The following is an 18,262-nucleotide window of genomic DNA, read 5'->3' as shown; positions in this document are numbered from 1 at the left end:
GCTGGGGAACTATGTTAGCTGTCTTCCTGCTCCAATCAGGAAAAAAATGTACCCACACTGAGAAGCTTGTGACATCTACCTAGAGAGACAGCTGTATTTCTTAAACAGTAGTGTAAGTCTGTACCTGCTGGAACCGGAATGATTCTGATCTCTTTTTCTGGTTCAGTTGCCACTCCTTAAAATGAAGTACAGCTTCATCCACAGTGAGCATGCCCATTTTCACTTGCTCCTGTAATGTAATCAGCTGCCGCTGACCTGGGGTTTTCATTCCAGCAAATGGATCATAAATACTTGATTGAGACAGGTCCCTTACAGGCCTCACTATTGTCTCTGAAGAGAGAACACCAGCAAAAATATTATTAATCTTGTAGCATCTACCTTCTTCACTGAATACAAAGAGATCAAGCACTCTTGACCCAGCAGACATTAAAAAAAAAAGAAAAAAGTCATGCAGACTACCTAAGAAGTGTTTTCTTCTTAGGTCATTCTACTATTTGTCAGGTCTAAAAGCCCAGCTGAGAGGTAGCCTTTATACAAATATATCCCAGGGATAAGCTCTGCTCTTAAAAATGTAATTTAAGTAAAGAGCATAAAACATATTCCTTAAAGTGTGTTGCTTCCTCAGCAATTCACAGGAGAGAGCTTGTACCTTAACAGTCACAAAGCTAGACTCTATCTAGATAATCTATGTAGTTTAAGCCCAGAAACCGAATACTAATTTTACTGATGTTGCCATTTTCTAACTCAGCTGTAATAGAAAGAAGAGTTCCCAAGACGTGAGATGTGCTCCCCTCATACTCTGCACTTATAAAAGTTCCCAGTGTCACAAAAGGTCAAAAAGACTGGGTCATTCATAGAGGACTGTTACCCCCAGAGCTTTGCAAAACATTCTGTTCTGTCATATTTCACACAAATGGAGCTACCGTAACAGATCTGCTTCTGGATTACTGACAGGACTTTCAGGGTGAACTTCTGCCTTACCTTTCTTAACCCTTCCTCTAGGGACATAAAGATTCTCAGGTCTTTGAGCCTTCTGTGCAAAAACTGCAAAAGAAACATTCTTTAGATACTGAAATGCATCTCATGAAGACAGAAATAGAAAGGGTGAATATGGCAAGCATACACAATTCTGCACCTCATCACAGCTTCTATTGCCCTTCTAAGCCCATTGAAAAAAAATAAAGATTTGTACAGTAGAATTCCCTTTCTATTGACCTCAACCACCTCTAAGAGAAATCTAAGAGAAAATCCTCCATAGTCCTGTCACAGTGGGAAGAAGTCACTGAAATTACTCACTCAAATGTCATTGTGGTTCTTGTTAGAATGTCCACAATATATGATCAAGATTTCCAAAGCTACCTAATGAACTAAGAAGAACAATCTTCTTCAATTTCAATAAAACCCCACCTCAGAGGGAGGCATTGAGGTATAAAATCATGTCCTGTACAAATGCAGTTGAATCAATGATACCATTACAGATCAGCAATGTCTCAATTTATTGGCCTGATCATGTCCTTATAATATCAGGATCTTTCTTATTTAGTTGGATTTGTTTATACCATTTGGGGGTAATCTGTCATGCTACTGCTTTCATGAAGAGCAAGCTTAGGCCAAGATCTTGGGATATAACATCCCCACATTTTCAGGGTAGGTAAAAGATGAATAAACAGATATGGAATTGGATCCCAAAGGCAACCTAATTCCAGAGTCAAATAATCCAGGGATCCTGGCATTTATTTGGCAACTGGAGCCCATGTCAGTGCCATTCTACAGTTAACTGGTCTCCATTTCCACTGGCAACCAACTCACTTTTGGAGATGTACAGCTCATTGTCTGGCTGTGGAGAGCTAGATTCTGGTCTTGGAACAGGAACTGGAGGCCTGTTAGCCATTTCCTGTGGAAAAGGGTCTTGTTCCACGGAGTAGTACACATCTTCACCATACTGCTCGTGACCTCCTTCCTCAGAATCTGGCACATCCATGCTACCACCTACAACAGAGCAGAGTTTGTCAGAAAGCAGCCTGGCCACTTCACTGAACACTGATTCCCTCGTGTGAATCATCCCTGAATGTGATGCATTATGTACCACATTCTTACCAAGTTGGCTATTTCACAGCCAAAACCATCCACTTTTGCAGTACCTTAAATGTAACAAAGACCTTCATGACAGGACTTGATAAAGTCATTAACATCTAGTAGCATGTAACAGTTTGCCACTATGCCTGTAACATCTGTTTTGAAGAAATAGTGAAAAATCTCCTAACCCTCTTTAAGAATTTGAGAAACAGTTATTTAATTAATTTCAGTTAATTAACATACTTTAATAGTGAACAAATCAAACAGAACAATGGTTTCCAAAAGCTATGTGTGATGGTCTACACAGTACTACAGAGAACTAGTCCTTTCTCTGAAAAAAAGCAAATAGTGGACTACCTTCTATCCCCTAAGAGTTCATGAAGAAATCTCAGGTTCAATTTAATTGCTTTAACTGTGCTACTGCCATCCTTCCCTCAAAATAGGTCTCACCTTCTAAAAACTTGCGGAGCATCGAGTCTTTTGTAGTTATAGAAACTTCATCTCCAGAAACTGCAGTGTCTGGTTTGGATTGAAGCATCTCTACATCTGAAAGAAATCCCCAGAAAGATGCACCTGTTAATTATATCATTCAATACATGGAATGATGTAATGTGATATAATAAACTGGACCTTTACTTTATGGCGACAAACAAAGAAGCTGGGCAAATGACCAGATGTTTTCCTCAAAAAAGGCTTCTAAGTTGCTATGTTCAGTCTATACTGCTCAATTTTTTTCCAGCTGCCTGATGCTTGCACTTGAGGATGATCAAAAATGCTACTGAGAAGTTCTGACTAGGTTTCAAGCAGGCACTGAGTTTTGGCTATTTTTGAGTGTGCATTGGCCAGGTGAAAGTTTTGGTCTCTGTAGAGTGCTCCTGAGAGGAAACCGTGTGACTTTGAAAAACAAGACATTAAAGGTAATTTTCCCATGACACATAGTTTGTTTTATTTATTGGAATAAAGTCAAAATAGTTGGCTGAGTTAATTACTTAGATCTGGAAAGTGTTTGGAGGGTCAGATGACAATTCAGTATTGAGGAAAGACTGACAGCAAACAGTAAGGTGCTTTGTGAATTCAGCATTTTGACATAAAGAATTCTGATTTTAAAGAAAAAGATCAACCTCATTGTATGCTAAAACTAATCTTAAAATGAAAAGAAAATGTTAGGTAAGCATGTTCCTATGATCTTAAAAACAAGAGATATAAATGGGCTGCTGAGGCTTATTGATATAAGTGAATTTTTGAGGCATATCTATTTCTATGTCATAGATCTACTCCTATGTAAACTAGATAGTTTGGGTTACATGTAAGAATATGAAATAGTTTTAACTCATTACAGTGGCTCGAGTCCTCTGTTACCTTATTCTCAAACAAATTCCTGCCAGAAAAATTGTTCTTGTGGTATCTAACCTTCCTTTGATCAGCTTTGGAAAAACTGTGGTGGAAGCACATCTTGATCACAATAAAGGGGTACACTGCCACAGTATGACTACACCTAAAATAGCCCTGGTATTATCCTCTACACCACAGCCATATCTACTCACATTAGGGTAATTCCTAGAAAAAGCACTTCAAGAGAAATTAATTATGATTTTCTAGTGAACCATCCTCACAAACCTTCAAGTACAAAAGCTTAAATCCTTTATTTGTGATGGCAGCTCTAAACCAGCCAGCACTCCCATTAATTTCATTCTGATTCACAGGAGGGTTTGCCTGTATGCTGGTATTCTAAATAATATTGAAACACTTTCAGTTTGAGAGAATCAATCTAAGTGCTGAGAACTGTGCCAATTTAAACTTATCTGTTACAATATAGGTAGATTTTAAGCACTGTTCAGACAAACTTTTTAATATTCTTCCGGCAAAGGCTAACAGACCAGGTAAGGAAAACAGAGAATTTGAATAAAAGACTCCTGAATAGAAGGCAGCAGAGCTTTGTGTGTAAAGGCAACACACAAGAAGTCCGTAAGAAGCAGGAAAGAGAGGCTTTTCAGAGTCCAGTTCAAAAGTGCTAAATTAAAGGGAGCTCAATTTCCAGGAAAATTCTGTGCATAGTTTCTGGGAGATCTGGGCATTTCAGGCCTGGAAGAAGGGAAGTTTGGTTTAGTAGTGTTGAGCTTGTTTCTTAACCCTCCACAGGCTTAGTGAATCAACCCCATTCAGAAGTGCACTGATGACAGGCAGACCTACCAAGCATCTAGAAACTCTAACTTTCATTACTGCAAACAAAAGCAGCTTTGTTCCATACAAGTCCAGCCTGATTTACTGCTTATCTCCACCTGAAGGCAGAATAATCCTGGTCTTGATAGCAAAACCATCCCTGCAGTGGCCAACAACACTTAGCAGGAAAGAGTTTATGATTTCAAGGAAAGAACCAACACAGTTATCTGGACTCCATAATCAACAAAAATGTGTTTTATAGTATCATTTAATTGAAAAGAGGAGAAAAACAGCCCAAGACAAATATAGCCCATAAACACAAGTGTTTCAAAAAGAAAGCCTTTTCCCTGAAGCAGTAAACTTAGAAACTGCAGAAACACTAGAAGTCCTTAAGTACCTTAAGGAGGTACTTAAAATAAAAGAAGCTAAATTTGATGCTCATTATGGGAATCATAAAACAGATCAGTGGGATGGAGTCAGACCAAACAGGTGAATAAGAACAGCAAATTTACAATTGCTTAACATAGGTACTTAATCTGATATTTTCAATTGGCCTCACTGAATATCAATGCAATAATGAAAAGGTTAAACATATGCATATTTATCAGAATTAGCTCTTTATTTTTAGCAATAAGCCAAGAAGATTATAATAATGATTTTTTCATTTATAATCTTTTGGGTACACATATTTCTAGATGTTCACTTTCTTTTGCTCTCAAGTTGTTGAGCTAGAACCTTAGCTCTTGTTTTTCAGTTTCCCAGTTGTCAGTAAAATCACATCTTACATAGTGTTTATTTAGTTTTTTAGCTGTCAGTGTCATAATGTTCCTAGGTACCCAGTCCTCAGGAGGAAAAAGCAGGACATGGTAGAAAATTTGGTCTCATTTCCATATGTTAATTTATTTGCTCAGGGTTCAAGGAGTCCTTGAAACACTGAAGAAATAGCTCTTGATCTTTTACACTAGTAATTAAAAAAAGGTTTAGAGCAATTTTATCAGTCAGCCAATGTCAGAACTGCAGTATAGTTTCCTTGTGGTGAGAGCAGAAAAGCTGTAAGTGAGGCACTGCTATGTGTAAGAGAGACAGGTCTCTGAGCAATCTGATCTAAAGATGCCTCTGCCCATTGCAGAGGGCTTGGACTAGGTGATCTTTAGAGGTACCTTCTAACCCAAACCTTCCCATGATTCTGTAATTCTATGAATATACATACAAAGATCTTCTGGGGCACCGGGGGCAAATCCAGCCATGGATTCATAAAGCTCTTCATCGGAGCCTGGATTCAAGGAACATTTCATTAACAGATCAGTGGACAGATGAGCCATGGACTCATAAACAGACTCATCCTCCTCGCCTTGCATCAGCTCTTCCTTAATGTGACTCTTGAGCATATCTGCAGTTTCCTGGAGAAGAAAGAGGGCAAGAAAAAAAAAAAAATCAAGTCTCTTTTAAATAAATAGTCTAGAGAATAAAAACAAGCAAAAGATACCTCGCTTTTTCATCAATGATGGAAAAAAACTCTGAAGACAGCTCATTCCCAAAGATTAAGGTTTCTCAAGTGACTTAAATCCCCACTACAGCTATCTGGGACAAACTTTTGAGATCTATGTTGTATTAATAAGTAACAGACCTGAAACAAGGGCTGCTGACACATTCTGAGTAGCCATTACAGCCTCTCACTCCATCACATTCATGTCCTACCCAATGTCTGCAAACTCCCAGAACATAAGCACAGCTCATTCTAAAAATACAAATGTTTGTCAAAGGCTATTTTGGGGCACGCATAGCTAACCATAAGGCGGAAATCTTATCACATACAGAGCACCTGCAAAATAGCAAAGTTTTAGCTTTGATGTAGATTTAGTTTCAGTTTCTTGGCATTAGCAGCAGCATGTGACACCCAGAGTGGGAGCACATAGACCCCTTTCTGTGATATTAACAGGAAACCTCATAGCAGGCAGCAGTTCATGTAATACAGGCAACTCCTGATTTCCAGGAGAGCAGAATGCTTTCTTATGCATTTACAACATAGACCATGGTGGGAAGGCAGAGCTTCACCAAATCACACACAAGGAAGCAAAATGTAAAGCTTCATCCCATCCTCCTTCCCAAATTCCAATTATGTCACAAGCACAGCCATCTTAACAGCCGCAATACAACAAGATACTCTTCCATCCACAAATGTCGACTCATGGGCCCTCAATCCACAGGGTGGATTGTGTGTCAAAGCTGTCTACAAATGCTTCCTTCTGCAGTCAAAATGGGTCAGGCCAGCAGTTCATGCAACAAACTATTCTTACAGAGGTGCAGAGGAACCTTTGTCAGAGAGAAAATTAGGTGAGTAAATGGGTTTACTGTGATTTTCAGACACCCATACTACTGGTGATAGTGGTCACTTGCAGTGGTCACACTGTTGCAGATGATTAGTGTGCTTTGTTCTGTGCTGCACTGAAGCTTGATGGTCGCTAAGGAGGACCTGCTCTTAACACAGCTCTGTCACTGTGCTGGTGGAGAGAATATAGGAGGAGCACAGTACTGCAATGAGAGGCTGGAAGGACTTTATGCACATCTCTCACTTACCCCGATGCAAAGATTTTGATCACACAATTTACAGTTTCTGCAGCCCTCCTGATCTCAGTATATGGAATTACTTTTATTTATCTCTAATGTATAAATTCAAGAAGCAAGGCCCAAGTCCAGGAACTATCCATGCCTCCTAAAATACAGCTTAAATACTACAGTAACTGGCAGGCAGAACCACTCTAAAGCAGAAAGATCTATCACCCAGCATTTAGACAATGTTAAGGAAAATTAAACACAACTTTTCAACCTAAAGCAAAGGCAAGTAGAATTCATGTGACCTGAGTCAAGGACTTCCTTTTTATTTTGAAGCATACAGGCCAGAAACAGCTCAAACTGAAACAAAAGGAGAAACTCTATGCCTACCCAAGTACTGCACAGAAACTATTGCTTAGTGCAGCTGGAGTCAGGTCTGTGTCATAATCTGGAAAAGTCAGAGTTCTGTTTTCTGGGGGTGGGGTTAGCTCAAAGAGAAATGAATTGTCAGCTTGGATCCCTGAAAGAACAAATAGGGAATGGACAACTATACCAATGCAAGGAGAAATGGCTATCACCTGAAACAGGCAGACTACACAGATCAGCTGTGAATGAGCTTGTAAGCAATCCTGACCATACTACAACTAATAAGAAAGCACCTCAAATTGTATCTTCCCAAACATTTTCTGTTCTCCTATTACTCCCTAAAATAAGCTGGATGAAGAGGCTCTTTTCCCAAGATCAGAACTAGAAGAGTACACTTGGCACCAGCTACACCCCTGCAGAAACTTCATCAGATGCGTGGAGGAATGGAAGCCAGCATGACAGTCTCTGCTTCCATCTTACTTGCTCTGTGCAATAGCCCCAGGAACTTCCCTGGCTCCAGAGACACAATTAACCCTCCAGCCTGAAAGCTTTCAGTGTGGCTGGATGCCTGTGCTCTACACCCTACCACAACACACTTTACTACCCCAACACTCTTGCTGAAGCAACACTAAGTGCCAAGCTGGTGACAGAGCTACACCAGGTGTGGGACAAGGCAGAAGGCTGCTCAGCTTCCTCTTACCACATATTCATCAATGAATTGGCGGAGATCCTTAAAGCCATGCTTTTCTGCTATGGTGTTTGGATAGTGGCCATACTTGTTGGCTACGCTGTAGGCCTGCAGTGCTCCAGGGCATGTAAGCAGCAAGGCAGTAAGGTTCTTCAGCCCATATCTTGCAGAGAAGTGAAGCAGTGTTGGCAACTCTTCATCCCTCTGATCTGTGAGAACAGGAGCCCATTAGCACGTAAGATTTTCTCTGGTAGCAACAGATCCAGTAGGTGAGAAACAGACACAGCAAACACAGAAACCAAAGCAGCTGTGAAATCGCTGAAAAAATATATATATATATGGTTTCAAAATCAAGCTAACTGCACAAATTAGCTTGTGCATCTCCAGGCTTAAGTCCTATAACCTTTTAGTGGGGAATATGGTGCTGTAATAGCTTAGAGGTATGTAGGATCACAGACTTGTAAGGGCTTCTTACACCATAATTACAAAAAGACAGCATACCAACCCAACTTCTCAGTGCCCACTGCATATCTCAGAGTTATGGGGTTTGGGGAAAAGGACTGGGCTGTGGAGAAATGGCACATGAGACAGAGAAGAACAAAGCAGAAAACCTGGGAGACATTTGAGAAACATCTTTTCACTCTGGTTTGAAGCTGTCTACCTAGCAGCATCTGCCACAGTGCAGGGACGTAAGAATGATACATGTAATAAAAAAAGGGTCACCTGACTCAAATGGCAATCTCCTTTCTATAGATACCATCAGAAATTAAGCTTTCTGGCTGAGATCCAAGGTTTTTGAGACAGCAAGTACCACACACTGCAGCGTTAAGGTGTGTCAAGGTAAAACAACTGATACAAAGAAAATATGAAAATAAACCAAGACTCTAAACTTACTTGCTGTCATATCTTCTTCTTCCAGCTGGTTGATTCCAAACAGGTGTAGACCACTGGCAGGAATGTTCTTCTTGAGTGACTCAGTCAACAGTTTGTCCAGGGCTTCTATGCTATATGGCACAATTTTAAAGGCCTACAGATAAATGGAAAGCACTTTTGTTTGGTTGAGTCTGGAGATTCAGTTAAGGTGAGATTTATATGGTGTTTTTATTATTTAACACAATCAGAAAACAGTAGGCACGCAGAAGGTAAAAATGTTCACATCAAACAAAGAACTTGGATAGCTTCCTGATGCAGAAACAGTTATCATCAAGCTCAATAGATGAGAACTGTATACTCCACAAGACAGAGTGCAATGAGAAATTCATACAACAGGGAGCACAGAAAACTTGGTTCCTACTTTCTTGGCAGGTACATACACTTACTCTTGAAGCTGTTCCAATGAAATGTCACTCCTGCTATAATTATACACTAGTCCATTTTGAATTGTTCTGGTACATGCTCTGGGTTTGGCTTTTGAATGGGTTCTTTACCACTGGGAAGCAGACATATTCCCCAAGCAGAGGCATCAGCCAGTACCAACTGCTCCACAACTTGAACTGAAAAGCAAGGGAAACACAGCTCCCCTGCCCCAGGTATATTGGTAACTAACAAGACTACTCTGTATGCCTACTCTGTAAGCTTCCATTACATGGCAGATCATGGGATCAGGAACACACAGGCAACAGGGCAACATAGCAGAAAACTTCCTTGTGCAAGCTTTACCTCTCTAATAGGGTTCAGCTACCCCAACTGAAGAAAACAGAATAGGAAAACTGAGTGGTTGTATTGAAAAACTAAGTGTTAAGAATCAACATATTGTTTTATGCTACTCTGCTTCCTCCAGCTAATAGGAATCATTTCTACTATTTACTTTTTTTTTTTTTTTAATAACCCCTAGGTGCAAATTCCAAAACAATTTATTTCTTTGTGGTACTTTCTGTTATATCAACTTCTGTCATTCCAATCTTTTGAAGTCATCAAGGTCTAAATGTGGCTGTTGATTGACCACATTTTTTTTCTTAGTTTGATAACCTGAATCACCTTAGGCAGCTATGTGCTCCAGAGATAGAAAAAACATCCATGCTTTCAATAAAAGGGGATATTAGAGTTAGGTGAAAATCCCTAAATAACCTTGCATTTCTTCATTTCAGAAGAGCTACTTCATGGTAAGCACTTTTGCTTATGCCTACTTGTCTAGCCTCTGAAAGAGCTGGTTTCCAAAGCAGCTGTTTGCTGAAGTCCTTACCTGGCACATGAACTGTACAGGGTTGGCTGCATTTGCCAACAGATTGCTGATTTCCTCCATGTCAGTATGGTAAGTGACACTTGTTTCTCCCACCATCAAGTCCCCTGAATATATCTTCAGGGGCACTGTCCCAGAGGTTAAATCTTTGAAAAGAAAGAGCAAAAATCACCATTAGCATGAACAATGGGCATGAGATTGCATGATATTCTGAGAGGACAGGAGGAGTTTGGATAGACTGCCAGATGGGTATCAAAACAGTTTTTACTATATAATCAATTATGATGTCTTGAATTAATGAAAATTCAGGAATTTTCATTAATAGGAAAAAGAGTCATGATCTTGAAACACCAGGTAGGAAAGTACTTTGGAACTACCTTCTTTATAGCTATGTCAATGCACATAACCTGCCAGGTCCTCTGCTAGCAGTAGACTGGATCACTAATGCTAAAAGTACTCCGCCTTGAACTAGAAAGCCTCACACCTCTCCACCCCTGGCTTCCCTGGAGCTGTCCATAAAGCCATACCACAAATACAAAGGAGCTGGGGAAGGAGAGAAATCAGAAAAGTTACTAGAGATTTTGCAACCTCTGTTAGCCTAACTAGTCTCTGAATAAAATAAATTAAAAGGAATTTCAGCTTTGCAACTTTACCCATGCACAGGGTTATTTTCTACCTGCACCTTGGAGCTTCTTGATGTTTTGTCTAGTATGCATTTATAAGTCTGAACTTTCTCTTTGAAACACAGGTAATTTGAATCCCACTAAAAATAGTCTTTCCCTGTTAACAACTCAGGAGATGATAAAACAGTTAATAACATAAAGGAATTAAAATTATTCATCTTACTCTTAGAAACTTCAGAGCTTACATTGTACACTCCATCAATGTGAAGGCCATGTTTATAATTCAAAGTACAAGTTAGTTTCCAGGTCAGTGTTTATATCATAACTCTTGACTTAAGACAGATTAAATTAAGCCTTTATATGTTCATGAGATCACCTTCTTTAAATCAACCCACTTCACTGACTTTGTGGTAGTTGCTATAATGACTATTAGTCTCTATTCTCAGAGAGAATGGCAGAATGACTCTTCAACAGGTCAGACCAAAGTAGAATAAATAAAATAATGCTGGGAAAATAATATCAATCTTTAAGGGTCTGAAATCATGCCTTTAAAGTTCAGTGAACCTAAAATTTAGACAACCTTCAGTTTTGTAAATGTAAATATTTAGAGTGACAGAACATATCTAAATTAAAAAGCAAGCCAGAATAAATAGTTTCAGCTATGATCACAGAGATCACTACACATTAAACACATGCCGTTATAGTCATGTAATTATTTACCGGCACTTACCTTCTCTCTTGGTGCCCTGCCAATGCTAATACGGTGGTCATAACACACAACTAAGTTCAAAGTGCTCCACAAGCTGCAATCTCCCTTCTCAGAACTCCCACCAAGGTGTCCCTGCAACACTACTGTTGCTGGAGGGAAAACAAAGCCCACAAGCAGCAGTCTCTCTCAGTTCCTCATCAAAAGTATCATGGGTGAGAATGCAAGTTCAAGATTTCCTGGACTCAAGATTTTATGCATTGCAATCCCTTTATCCCCCTGGCAGTTCTCAGGACAGATAGGTTGAGATAGAAATGAAGCAATGGGTAAGGAGAGGGAAGGGAAAAAAAAAATCTCAGTCCATCTTACTTGGAGCCTTCACAGAGATTGTGTATTCATTCTCCATCTCAGCCAGCACACGCACAGAGGATGCATTCTCTGGAGAAAATTCAACTTCAGTTTTCATTTCACCATCTAGTTTACATTTCATGATAATATAAACTGTTGTCTGCACCTAAGACGAAAGGCATTACAACACACAAAACAAAGACACTTAAGTCCATTTTCTAGGGATTTTGTTCTCATTGCAACTAACATATCAATTACCATCTATCATTTTCACAATTTTGAATGGTTTTGAGGAGCATCTTCCAGTCACAGACTAACAGGGCAGATGACTTCTGCTACAGCTTGTACCAGTATAGATACTGGTATCTATACTGGTAGCATTAAACTGATAGACTTCCAGATTTATTAGATAGATTTATAAACTGATTAGGGCTAGATTTGTAAAATTATTTCCTTTCAACTCAAACCATCTCTTCCCTTAAGCAGCACAGCCGCATTCTAAACAGAAACAAAAAGAAGAAACTTGGATTCTTTCCATCTGAGGATATGCTATACTAAAAAGTGCTGGTTTTCAGACAAGAAGCCATGATCCAAGCTTTTCAGGGTCACTTGCAATGCATGCACCACAATTGTCATATTAGACTGGATGCTGGGTGTGGAGTTAGTAAGTTCATTAGAGTCAGCTTACTGCACTTTCCACCAGAACAGAGGAAGGGAAGAGTGTGAACCTCACAGCACCCAAGCCAAACAGCTATGTTAATGAGACAGTCATTAAGTGACACCACAGCCTGGACAGCTCTAAGCACTGCACATTACCAAGCTACTCCTGGGCCAAGAGAGCCAAGTCCATGAAAGAAGAGACATGGAGGATAGGCAGCTGAGCAGGAAGGTGACAGAAGAATAATTCAGGACTAATTTCCAGGCCTGTAAAGCTGACCATTACAAAGCAGCATGATGAGTTGCACCAGCTCACAGTAAGAACACAGCTCAAGGAGTGGACATACAGTACCCCACATTGTATGCGGTTGGGCTGCACCAATGGACGGTCCCCAGTGCTCTTGGATGATTCATGTTCTTCACTCATGGCAAGTCTGTGGGAGTCAGCTGGATTCTTCTCGTCTTCTGTTTCTGTATCAGTCACAGAGTCACAGCCTGAATCTAAAATAAAGTATAGAGAGTTCTGTTGCATCACTCCCCTTAGCTGAAAATGCTTATCACACACATCCATCCTGAAAAACAGCCATGAAAGTGGTGGGGTGGAACTTGCAATTCCGCTCAAAGTAATGCTCAGAAAAGGGGAACTAGTTGAAGAAAGGGAAACTACAGTTTCCTCCTTTTTTCCCTTAAGTGGATTCAATGGGGAAACTCACAAAGACATAAAAGCAGTAGAGTAGCACTGAATATGCTTACGGAACAACAGTAGCACTCTCTGCTGAGCTGGATACTCCCCTCATGTTAGACAGGAAAATTAGCATGTGAATGTCTAATATAAGAATGACCAGTATCTGAACTCATCTGACTCAAGCAGTGCTCTAAATACACTGTAGGATAGGCAGCAGCCTTTAGTGTTACATTCCTAAAGTAAAACATGAAAACCAATGTCTCTGTCATTTCAGTAGCATCGTTAGTTTTCTCAATGCTGCTTACCCCAACTCCCAAGCTCACTATTGCATCAAAAAAATAAAACATAATAGTAGTTTAAAGAGGTTCTGTTCGTTGAGCAAGAACCATAAACTCCAGTATCTATACAAGAGTGAAATCGAAAAGTACCAGAACCTTTGCATTGAAAAGTAACAGCATTTTACGTAAACAGAATCAAGAGCAGAATAAGCACATATAAGCCTACGATGCATGTGTACAAAACAATGTTCTCACTCTCATTTCCCAAAACCATCATGGATATTGACAGAAGTGCAAACAAATAAACAAAAACTGATACTACTGCCTGAAAAAAACCTAGCCAGAATGAAAACAGATTACTTATCCCTGCCAGGAAATACTTTTCTCAGCTAGAGAAAGGAAACAAAAGACAAGTACGTAGCTACTTAGTACAGAACACTTTTTTAGCTAGCTTCTACCTCTTGATTCACATGATTCACACCATTCCTGCCTCCCCATCTCCCAGAACACAAGGTGAAAGTCACTAACTCAATTTTGTCAGAAGACTGTCATGACTTCTTAAAACAATCTCCTGTAGTCAGAATTTCCCAAACTTTGTAAGCCTGTGAAGCACTCAAGGATTTAAGACAACATTTTGGAACTTACGTGTTATTTACTAATTATAAAATACATCTGTAAAGAGTAGTACAAATTACTTACCAGATAAAATCTCAGACTTGGACTGTCATTGTTCTTATATTAATAAGAAATATTCCATTTAAAATGCTCAGTCCTGATGAGAAAGACCTAAGTGATGTATTGTGCTGCCAAACCTGTGGCATCCATAGGGAGAAGCTGCCAAGAATTCAGATTTCATTCAGAATGCCCCAGTCTCCAAGTACATCAATTTTCCACAAACCAAGAGAGCCAAAATAACTATAAGTGGGCCATCATTAGGAGTTCATGTCTTCCTAGTTTCAAACAGAAGTCAGTCAGGAATTTTAATGTAGATTTCATTATTATTGTTATTATTATTATTATTACCACCAGAGACTTGAACTTGGGATACTTGAAGTCCTTTGTCACACAATTCTTTAAAAGGTATTTTCAGTACATTTAAATGGGATTTTAGGAATTATATTAAATGAACCTTGCTCTCAGGAGACAAGTTTTAAGCCATGAAACTTTAACAAATCATTCAGCTGAAATGTTTTTCACAAACTGTGGTGCACACACACTTTACGAAGTATGTGAATCTCCCCACATGGCAAATAAGCCTACTCTCTTGAGTACAAGTAGATTGCTGCTTTAATGTTTGCTGTAGAAAGAATAGAGCCAAAAATTTGCAACTCGGAGGTTCAAGTAAGGCATGACCACTGATATCAATGTTTCTGAAACAAACCTAGAACAGTACATGTAATTTAGCAAACAGATTTTAATACTGGACCAAATCTGAAGATTTTACTAAGCAACTGCTTTGACGCAAGGCTGAAGGCTGTACTGGAGGTCTTTGGGATTTTCAGACTGGTACCAAGTATTAGAGAAAATTAACAGAGGCATTATACTCCTTAACTCAGTATTTCAATCAATACTGTTCAAAGTCATCAACTGCAAGAACCATTTTGGGAACCTTTCTCTTAGAGAAAAATAGACTACTTTCACCTGGGAGTGCCAGGCAGCCCTTCTGCCTACAGGAGAAAAAGCACTGGTCCCACATCCCTCCCTTATATGTCAGCTATCAATTCAGGTGTTCAGTTTATGCAGAGCTAGATGCCATATCTTTTGGGGGAGAAGAGGTAACTGTTACTAGAATAGGGTCTCTGTAATCTCTGTTGGTTACTTCCAATATGACTAAATCAGAAAGTCTAAGCTCACAGCAGATGAGAGAGACAATGACCAAAACACAGCAACACATTGATGTTCCTGCAATGTACACACAAATGGACGCTTGCCAGCATCCTGATCCACAGGGCTCCATCCCCAGCCCAATGCAGAATCACTACTATGGTAATTTTTACCTCACTTGGCCAACAAGTGGTCCTTGAGAACATATAGTTCCTGGAGAAAAATCAAACCAAAGCTCTGGATCATAGTTACAACACACACAGCAAGCAAGGATAAATGGCAGGGCAAGAGAGAACAAGCCCTCTGGTCTTTCTGTTTTAACAGTGTTGTTTGATAATAGAAACAACTTACAGAATAAAGAATAATGAGAGCTTTTAAGAAGTTCTGGTATTGCACTTCTGCATTCTTGTAACAGAATTGACTGCCTGGAGGTCATGTGAACAAAGAGCTGTTAGGTAATACAGGAAGAAGCGCGCAATGTTAATCAGTAACTGGATTAATAACTGAAGGAACTGGCACTCAGAGTTTCAGGTATGAATTATTCATTTGTTTTTTCATTCAGAAAATACTGAAATTGCGAAGTATCAAATTCCCACATAAGCAGTGAGATGATCCTATGATTCATCTTGCAAGTTCCAGTCATGTGTTAGTGACTGACACATGAACATGCAAGCACTGGAAAAGGAAATCATCCCATTACATTTGATAATATCCATGCTCTAAAGCATTGTTAGAGCAGGTTTCCCATGCACTAAGATTCTTGAGTAATGACAACCTATTTGCATATACAGATTCAGCAGTTATAACATTGCAATAATAGCCAGCCTAGAGAGGCCATCACTGAGGAGATCAACACTCATTAGAGTTAAGTGAATACCTGAATTAAGCTTCTCCATGATCATGTGCTGTAGGTCAACACTCGTGGTTGTAAGAGGCTCTTTTCTGTTCCCTTTTAAACAGAGGCTACCTCAGGCCTCACTTGACAGTCTGTGAAATACTTGTGAGAACAGCAGCAAGGGGAGGAGATGCGGTCCAAGAAACCCAACCACATTTCCCCTTGAAGAACATTCCCCCCTCCAGGACACAACAGCAGCTGAACTGCTGACAGCAGCCTCATGCCCCTCTTGCCTGCCCTGCTGGGCTTCCTGCACAGCTGTCCTGCAGACACTCACCCCAGGGAAAAGCCCAGGGACATGTACTTCAAAAGCCATTTAGCAGATTCAGAAACTCATATGAAGCAGCCAGTTATTTTGACCTGCTGCTGTAGCGCACACACAGCTTGCCCTATCATCCATTTCCTCCTGGCAAAGCTGGAGGGCTATCGGCATGGAGCCGACAGCTGTGGTTTCTCACAAGTCAGCCCTTACACCACAGGACATGTGAGTGCTTGGAAGAACTCAGCAGTCAGTCCAGAGCACTCTGTCACCCAGATATTAAACAGCTTGTCTCTAAGTTCTGTGTGTGCAGACCAGCCCCTCTCTGACATTTGTAAATGCCTCCCATTCTGTCCATCAATCAGTTGAGACAATTAGCTCTCACAAGGCCTCAGACTTTCACTTCATTATGCTTAGAGCAAGAGGGAAGACCCTCAAAGAGAGCTCTTGCTTTTACCTGAAGCTTGCAACTGGCCAGTACCCTTTCCCAAGTACTAACAAGGATACTAAGTCCCCCAAAGCAACTCCAGCTGCCTTTGCAAGAGTCAGACAAAGTACTGACAAGTAGTCAGGGAAAGCAGGGAAAGTTATCTTTCATCACGCTAACATCAGAGCCCCTCCTTTACCAACGAGATAAATGCGCATCAGAGAAACACCTTGTGATAAACCCTCAGAACTGGGTGATACTGTAGCAACACTTCCAGTTTCCACTGAGTGGAGAGAAGCATGCAGAAAAACAGCAAGTGAGAAGAACAAAACACAGGAAAATTTAAGACTTTGTAAAGTGGCCCATACAGAATCAAAAAAAGTATGGGACATCTGCCCCGTCTCTCCAAACCCCTCACCCCAATAGCTCATCTACAAGCACAGCACCTACAAACAGATTTTCAATTCTACAAAGAGCATAGTCATGTTTCATATGTCGTGTAAAGCTTGAAACAACAATAAAGTATTTCTCGTCCTTCACCAAGGAAACAAGGTGTATTTTACAATGTCAAGTTTTACTAAGGTTCTTGCAGGTCTAGTGTCAATTTGTGACTGGATCAAGTGTATAAACCTAAAGAGCTAGCTGGGGAGCACAGGAACAGGACACAGATAGGGAAGACATTGAGGAAGAAGCAGGGTTCTGGCCATGCAGACAACAGACATTTAGTGCATGACCAAAATCTCAAGCAAGAGAGGCTGGAATAGTTCACTTCCACTACTTCTGGCAGAAAGAGACAACATATACTGACAAGGCATATGCATGCCTCTTACGACTTCCAAGGGTGCCAAGAATCACATTATATTCATTACTGATTCAAGTTTTCCTGAGAAGCCACAGGTAAGAAACATGAACATCCAAACTGCTAATTCATTATCTCCTCTTGCAGTACCTTCAATTTAAGCACAATGCATAACGCTTGCAGGACAGAAAAGACAGACCCCATAAAGACCTGCAAACATGGAATTCCACCTCAGAGAGTTGGGCAGCTGTTTGGAAATATCCCACCAGTCACTGTTTGACTGAATGTGTGGTTCTATAATTGGTTTCAGTAGATCTTAGACCACATAACTACTGCAAGGGCAGTCATGCCTGCCCTCTCCTTCAAATAATTTCTCTTAGAATACCACCCTTGCAGTCCAATGCCACACCAAATCATCCAGACAGATGAAAGGTGGAGAATAAGGCAGACACTCTTTTGCAGTATTCCATGCAGAGGTCAGCCTATGTCACTGGTCAAACTTCCTCCTGGAAAACTCAAGATACACTCTCAAGTCACTTCAGAAAAAACACATCAAAAGTTTTCTAAAGTAATAACAAACAGCCATGAAAATCTTACAAAATTCAACCCTGGAAGCAAAACAACTGTCCAAGTACACATGCAGGGTCTGTGAAATAACCTGAATTCTATTCCATACATCACTTCAGACCCACTCTGTAAAGCATCTTTGTCTTGACCACATACTTCTGCCAAGATTTTT

At 40.1% G+C, this 18,262-nt stretch overlaps 1 protein-coding gene across 2 annotated transcripts in view; it reads right to left on the bottom strand.

Annotated features, from left to right (window-relative positions):
- Positions 1-18,262, bottom strand: part of PIK3AP1 (phosphoinositide-3-kinase adaptor protein 1) — a 42,658-nt gene that overhangs the window by 7,907 nt on the left and 16,489 nt on the right. For both annotated transcript variants that reach the window (XM_086899021.1, XM_086899022.1), the window contains 10 exons: positions 12,709-12,857; positions 11,721-11,865; positions 10,026-10,168; positions 8,738-8,870; positions 7,856-8,052; positions 5,447-5,636; positions 2,527-2,622; positions 1,810-1,989; positions 982-1,044; positions 125-330 (listed from right to left, as the gene is read on the bottom strand). In XM_086899021.1, the coding sequence (XP_086755147.1) occupies positions 125-330; positions 982-1,044; positions 1,810-1,989; positions 2,527-2,622; positions 5,447-5,636; positions 7,856-8,052; positions 8,738-8,870; positions 10,026-10,168; positions 11,721-11,865; positions 12,709-12,857 (1,502 nt within the window). The remainder of the gene's footprint in view (positions 1-124; positions 331-981; positions 1,045-1,809; positions 1,990-2,526; positions 2,623-5,446; positions 5,637-7,855; positions 8,053-8,737; positions 8,871-10,025; positions 10,169-11,720; positions 11,866-12,708; positions 12,858-18,262) is intronic.

Source organism: Cyanistes caeruleus, chromosome 8 (assembly GCF_971803275.1).
Source record: "Cyanistes caeruleus chromosome 8, bCyaCae1.hap1.1, whole genome shotgun sequence".
Classification (NCBI taxonomy): domain Eukaryota; kingdom Metazoa; phylum Chordata; class Aves; order Passeriformes; family Paridae; genus Cyanistes; species Cyanistes caeruleus.
This window is presented reverse-complemented; position numbering and strand designations above follow the sequence as displayed.